This window comes from Anopheles merus, chromosome 3L (genome assembly GCF_017562075.2).
Source record: "Anopheles merus strain MAF chromosome 3L, AmerM5.1, whole genome shotgun sequence".
NCBI lineage: Eukaryota > Metazoa > Arthropoda > Insecta > Diptera > Culicidae > Anopheles > Anopheles merus.
The window spans coordinates 23,399,785-23,406,674 of NC_054085.1; the positions used below are offsets into that span (position 1 = coordinate 23,399,785).

The 6,890-nt window shown below is 52.1% G+C and overlaps 2 protein-coding genes across 2 annotated transcripts; one reads left to right on the forward strand and one right to left on the reverse strand.

The window, feature by feature from the left end:
• The first annotated feature begins 116 nt into the window (after positions 1-116).
• On the forward strand, positions 117-701 carry LOC121598240 (DNA-directed RNA polymerases I, II, and III subunit RPABC4). Its single transcript, XM_041924798.1, has 3 exons — positions 117-310; positions 377-469; positions 550-701. The coding sequence occupies exons 1-3, from the start codon at positions 250-252 to the stop codon at positions 570-572; spliced, it is 177 nt and encodes a 58-aa protein (XP_041780732.1). The 5' UTR covers positions 117-249; the 3' UTR covers positions 573-701.
• Positions 683-6,267, reverse strand: LOC121598238 (ubiquitin-protein ligase E3C). Its single transcript, XM_041924796.1, has 9 exons — positions 5,381-6,267; positions 5,163-5,300; positions 4,436-5,069; positions 3,883-4,350; positions 3,012-3,806; positions 2,801-2,945; positions 2,510-2,731; positions 1,508-1,598; positions 683-1,429 (listed from the first exon to the last, which is right to left on the reverse strand). Exons 1-9 carry the CDS (start codon positions 5,714-5,716, stop codon positions 875-877), a joined length of 3,384 nt encoding a protein of 1,127 aa, XP_041780730.1. The 5' UTR covers positions 5,717-6,267; the 3' UTR covers positions 683-874.
• Between the last annotated feature and the right edge of the window lie 623 nt (positions 6,268-6,890).

The window sequence follows — 6,890 nt, forward strand, 5'->3', positions numbered from 1 at the left end:
AATGAATTAAAATCACAACCGATATTTTAAATAACTCCATATCAAATTCAATTTCGACCGTTGTCGACATAGTCGACATAAACCATTTCACGCAGCCCTGCTTTGACAGGTGCGTTGACAGCAGCGGTTTGTTTGGGGCTTTGCTTCGCCAAGAGGCATTTGCACGCGCGATTCACGGCGGAATAGTATTTTTCACGTGCGTTCGGTGAATTTCCCTCTGCAATTTCCATCCCCAAATAGCGCACCACAATGTCGGAACCCAGCTCGAAGGACACGGTGCTGAAAACGGCAATGATTTACGTGTGCGGAGGTAAGTGTGGGTTGATGCCGGCTGATTCACTGTGCCTACTAAATTGGGGGAATTTCTTGTTGCTAGAATGCCACCACGAGAATGAGATGCGCCCGAGGGATCCGATCCGTTGCCGTGAGTGTGGTTACCGTATCATGTACAAGAAGCGCACGAAGCGACGTAAGTAGATGCATTTTAAAATTAGAAGAAGGAAACCCCGAAATACACTAACGATCGGCTTGTTTCCCGTTTCCCTGTAGTTATCGTCTTTGATGCCCGATAGACGGAAGGAGAGACTGTTGCAACGCTGTTTTGACCACGTATCTTGTAAGAACCTTTCCATAGATTGTTCGGAAGCAGTAAAAACGCCGAAACAGAAACAATAAATCGGTATTGATATATATCTCTCTCACACATTCTGTATTTGTTTTATTTTTTGTTTGTTTTTTTCGTAATTCCCCCGGATGTTGTGTCATATGCTCCGCACTAACCCTTTCGCTTCTGCCACTATTACACGCTACTTTCACACCGAAACAAACAAAAAAAAGCGGCGCCACACCTCATAAGAACACGGTTGCGTCTGCATTAACTCAGCTCAAAGCCGGCCCCGCTCTGTATCGCGTACAGTAGCTTCTCGCGCAGTACGTCCTCCTCCTCGAACGCCGGCAGCTTCAGCAGATTCATGCACGTGCTGGCCGACGGCAGCCGATCCGTGTCGCCCGCATTCTGTATGTAGAACGGTGGATCGAGATCCTTGAACCCGAGCAGCGGCGGGCGCGAGCAGCTCGTCACGAACTTCAGCAGCAGCCGGCGCTGGATGTCATCGAACTGCTCCACCACCTTCCAGAACAGCTGGATCGTGTGGTGCTCGAGCGAAAAGTCCCCACCGTAGCGCGTGTGCTGCCGCAGATCGTGCACGTCGACCGGTATTTCCGCGCCCGAGATCAGCACCTGCAGCTCCTTGTTGCTGAACATGTACAGCCACTCGATCGGCAGCACGTTCGCGAGCCCCTGGCGGAAGGCGGCACACTGGGCCCGGATCTGCTGGTTCAGCTTAAAGTCCGCCATCAGCTGGATGTACTCGATGCGGTTCGTCGAGTTGACGATGATGTTCGTACCGTTCGGTTTTAGCTCCTCCACCTGTGTGGATGAGTGAGAAGAATTAGAATGGGCAAGAAAGAGGCAAAAGTGGGGGGGGCAACAAGCCCATTTTCCTACCTTTGTTTCACCTAACGCATCACAGACGATAGTAAAATCTAACCCTAAATCAGCCACATCCCCTTCGTACGCTTTTAGAGACATTAAATTTCTGCAAAGATGGGAAAAAGATTTTCGAGTTAAAATTGAGCCCCTAAGCTCTTTAGAACCAGCGCTGCAAAATGTCACGATCAATGTCATAAAAAAAATCTCACTGAAAAAAATCCATGTCAGCGTCAAGTACTCAATTGTGATGATCAGAGGTGATACTCAAAACGATTGGTGTGACCAATGCATGCTTCGTGATATTTTAGCAACCATCGCTTCGTCAGTCACTTTTTCATGACTTTTTGTTTACTGTGATCAGTTCTGCAACATGTCACTGACATAGTCACGACAAATTCCGGCTGAAACAAAATCATGTCAGCGTCATAAGCCTTACTGTGATGATCATAGGTGAGACTCAAACAGTTGGTGCGACCATTACATACTTGGTGACATTTTTTGTGCGACCAACTCATTTGCTGCTTGGGACCACACGTCAAGTATATTCCAAGAATGTCGTGATTAGCACCGACAAAAAAATGTCATGGCCAAGTGAGTGACCAAGAGTTGGGTGCCAAACTAAACGATGGGGACCATGTGAACCATGTTGGAAGCATGTAATTGGACCACCAACTGTTTGAGTCTCACTTCTGATCATCTAAGTTGTGTACGTGAAGCTGAGCTTCGTTTCAGTCATGAGTGTTGGTGACTGTAACAGTGGCATTTGGCAGTACTGTTCACAGGCAGAAAATGTCATGTGATTATGCTTGTGACGGCATTAAACTCAGCTTGTCAGTCAGAGTATCGCGTTGGACTCAAGCATTCGCATGTCGCGTTCGGCATGACACACTTTCATTGAGTATCAGCATTGAGCATCAAGCTACCACGGACATGTTCATTGTTTTCGACGGTGAACATCACGTGATGGTCATGACATTTTGCAGCACTGGTTAGAGCCGTTCCATCGCAACGCCATACCTATACAGCACCGGATCCAGCGAGGCCAGCTGATGCACATCCACGTCGGAGTGTTTGCCGGCCAGCTTGGAGAGGAAAAACTCGGCCAACGGTAGCTCCACCAGCAGATTCTCGTACAGTGCCTTGCCGAGGATGCGGCCGATGAAGTAGTAGTGGCGCTGAAAGTCTTCCACAATCTTCCCCACGCACGGGTTCGGATAGAGCATGTTGTCTTTCGTTATCCTGTGCAATAGAAAAACCAAAGTAAGCGACAAACCGGAAAATGAAGCTTCCAGCGGCAATGCAACTTACATGAAAAATCCGCGATGTGGATCGAACGCCAGCTTGATCAGCTCGGACAGAAACTCGCGAAACACGCCACCACCGTCGATGCCGGCCTCCCGCAGCCCCACCGAGTTGACCATTTCGATGCGGAATTTGGGCCGCAAATCGGGTTCTGCAAGAAGCGCAGAAAAGCGTTATTCCGTGTGACCAAAACAACTTCCCGTGTTTCCTTTCTTACCATTCGTGGGGCTGAGCTTGTCGAACGCATCCTCGTACAGATGCGACCGCCGCACGGTGAGATGTATCGACGGTCCCTGGAGAAACCCTTGCAGGTCGCCCTGCGTCCGCAGCTTGTCCGCCGCCACCAGCCCCTGAAACACGCCGACCCGCGTATTGAACGGCACCACGAACGGTATCTCGCGCAGGATCGTGATCGAACGGATCTGCTTCGTTGAGAGTGGTGGCCCGTCCTCGATGTCTTCGCGCGTAAAGTCCCTGATCGGCTGGAAGGGCCGGGGGCCACGCCGCGAACCGCGCGACAGGTGCAGATCGGTCGGTTTGTCTAGCGGCAGGTTAAGGTTTTGCGCCGTCCAGTGTCCCTCGGGACAGAAGCAGCGGCGCAGATCGCGCGTGTGTATCTGGCGCAGCAGCGAAACGCACACCTTGAGCAGGTGGGGCCATATCTGGCGGTTCTGCTCGTACGGTTGGCTGCGCTGCCTGCCGACGAGCGAGCCCGTGCCGCCGAAGGGGCGCGCCTCCCCGCCGCTCAGGGACGATATCATCGTGCGATAGTTTTCGTGAAGGCTGGAGCGCGTTTCGGGAAAGGCGAGCTCGACCAGCCCGAGCGAAATCTCCTTCAGCGTGGTGCTGAGCGGTATGAGCTCCGGTATGCTGAACGGCATGATGCTGCTCACCGTGCCGGGCAGTACGTTCTCCTGCACGAACTCGCCGTCGTGCAGGGAGGCGATCAGCCGCCCGAACAGTGCGCAGAACGAGGCCAGTATCGGAATGGTACGGTCGGAATCTTCCTTCGCTGTTGGGAAGCATGGGAAATTGCGTTCAATTGCATAATTCGTTCCAAAAAAACAGGGGGAAAACTATCTACTTACAGATGTTGATTCCCTTCGAGAGACGCACGATGGGGGAGCTAAACAGCTGGCCGGTGCTGTGCGCGGTCAGCGTGTACCACAGCCCCCGGATGATCAGCGGCTTGGACGCGAGCATGTACAGCAGCTTGTACTCGTACACCGCCATCCGGTTGTACGTCATCAGCTGGTGGCAGATCTGGCAGAGGTGCTGCACCGCCAGCGGATCGTCCAGCACCGTGTCGATCAGGCGCACGATGAACGATACGCGACGCCGCTCGTTCAGCATACCGATGACGGCGTGCAGCAGGGCGCCCTCGCGCGGGCCCAACGTCGGTCCGTCCTCCCCGTCCGAGTCGGAATCGCTCGAATCGTCCAGCGGCCGATTGATCGAAGAGCGGATCGTCTTTCGAGGTAGTTTGGTAATGTTGTCCACCATCGAGGCGACCACTTTGAGGTAGGCACGGAAGTGCTCCTTCGAGGTTGATGTTTCTAAACGGGTGCAAGAGAGAGGGAGAGAGAGGAAGACAATTAGGTGAACGCAACATTTGGTTCTAAAAAGCTTCTAGCAACTTACCATCTACGTGTTGCTCGTCTAGCTTCAAAAGGGAGTACAAAAGTGAGCTAGTTAAGCGTAGCCGCTCGTCGTGCACCCGATTGGTGGTGCGCGCTTTTTTCGGCGTGCCGACAGGCCGCGATCCCATCGGTGTCGTACCGTCGTCGTCGTCGTCCGTCGTCAGGTCGACCAGTATCGTGCTCCGGTAGTCCAGCAGGCCCTGGTACTCGTCGGCAGTGTGGCGCACCAGCGTCCAGTAGGGGAAATCGGTCCGCTCGCCCAACGCCGGCAGCACAAAGTGCTTCACCTGGTCGGAGAGCTGCGGCGAGAGCACGTTAAACGTGAACGATTGCAGTATCTGGCGGCTGAGCGTGTCGCGCGCTTCCGGATCGATCAGCTGCAGCGGGCGCAACAGCATCTCGAACAGTGCGTCCGCGATCGGGTTCGCTAGCGTGGTGGTGTCCTCGTCGATTGCCGGCAGCTTCTCTTCGATCAGCTGCCGAACGACGCGGAAGTAGCGCCGCTCGATCAGATGGCTGTAGATGGAGACAAGGTAGCGCTGGATGTACTGCTGGCCGCTGCTACCGGTCGGTGGGATGTGTTTCGTGATGTACGTGTTGGAGGAGTAGATTTCTAGCATGCGCATCGGTATGGTCTGTGGAGGCAGAGTGAGAGAGAGAGAGTGTCCGGAAAGTATTCAGAATAATTAGCATGAGGAGCGAAATGAATCACAGCGCCATCCACTTACCGGTGAACATTCCGGGACCAGTATCTGGCCCAAACACAGCCCAAGCAGCCGTTTGATGCGATACGTCCAGATCGGATCCCGCTCCACCAGCCGGAACACTTCGCCCGGGTTTTTGATCATGTACTGGCAGAGAAAGTTCTGGAACGAAGAGGAAGCAAGAACTGTTGACACAACCAAACGAACTGTTGCTCCAAAATGCTACTGCTCCCCGGCCTTACCAGCCGATCCCCGTCCTGACCGCTGCGATGCTGATAGAAAAAGATGATCCGCTTGCTGTAGTACTCCAAATCCTGCCCACCGTCCCGTATCGCCCCGTGCGCCCGCCGGTACTCGTCGAACTTGTCCCGCTCCCGCTGCTTGGTGTGCTGCCGCTGGACAAAGCTCCGCACGGCGGACTGTATCACGATCGCACCGCACTGGTGGCGGCGGGCCTCCTCGCGCTTCTGCCGCTCCTGCTGTGCCTTCCGGATCGTCGTCAGCCGGTCGGTTTTCAGTGAGGCACCGCCGAGATTTTGCTGCGGCCGGCGCCGGAACTCTCCATCGAAGCTGAACATGACGATTGGCTGGGACAGGGAAGGTTAGTTGGTGATGATACACCACCGGGAAGGTTCCTTGGCAGGGAGCTCCCTTCTCGTCTTCCGTGTGCGCTCCTTCCTCCCCAAAAAGGGACAATTAATGCACTGGAGTACGGGAGCACTCGAACGGTTTCCCTGTCTTCGGTTTGCCAACGATAAAACTGTGTCGCACAACAAAAAAAACTGGTACCCCACAAACAACAAACAAAGACTGCCTAAGTGCCAGGAGTGCTAATGACTGCTGGCGATGAGGATGACGATGACGACGATGATGGCCCCGAGTGTAGTAATTGCGTGATCCGAATGGGTGGTTGGCTTGTGGGGGAGGGTGTGGAGAGTGGACTTTCTTACGCTTGCAAGTGGGGAAAATTGTTTTTCACTGTTCCTGCGCTCTTCCCTGTGCTCGCCGTTTGACAGGAAAGTTTACCAAATAACACAACAGTAGATTTTATCCATTGTTTTACGCGGTGATGTATGAGTGAGGGTACGGGTGTGTGTGTGTGTGTGTGTTGGTATATACGGCCGGGACCACTCTATAGAAACCCCTTTTTCATCTACCTGCGTTCCCCTTCCTTCTTCTTCTATTATTGCACAAGCTGTCACTTGACAGTTGTCAAACGTTGTCAACATTCCACACAGGGTGATTCAGAAGGGACGGAGCTAATAAAGAAATTTAAATTTTTACACGTTTTCTTGTTCGAATTTTATTCCACACTTTCCAATGGCGTACATTATCATAATCGCAAAGGAAATGCTTTACTTTTGTATGGTACGATTTTATTCATTTTTTTTGTCTCTCTATTTTCCCGTTCAAGTGTTTTTTGATGTGATCTCATGACCCGTGCTGTGAACGTGTTGCAAAGAAAACGTTGAAATTCAACAAATCGCGCATGTGAGGTACTAAATGCTCTACTGAAAAGGGAAACAAATTAGAGAAGTAAGTTTAACACTAAACGATACTAGTCCCTGCTAATCTTTGCGCCCAAAAGCGGAAGGCATACCGTTTCTTTTTACAATTATTTTACCAGTAGAAAAACAGAACCGAAAGCAAACGAAAGTAAAGATTGATGCGAAGAGAATGCGTTCTGCTCTATGCTTTTCACCCCCTCTATCTTTAAGCATTTGGTTTGTTTGTTGCCGGTTTTTGGTTGAA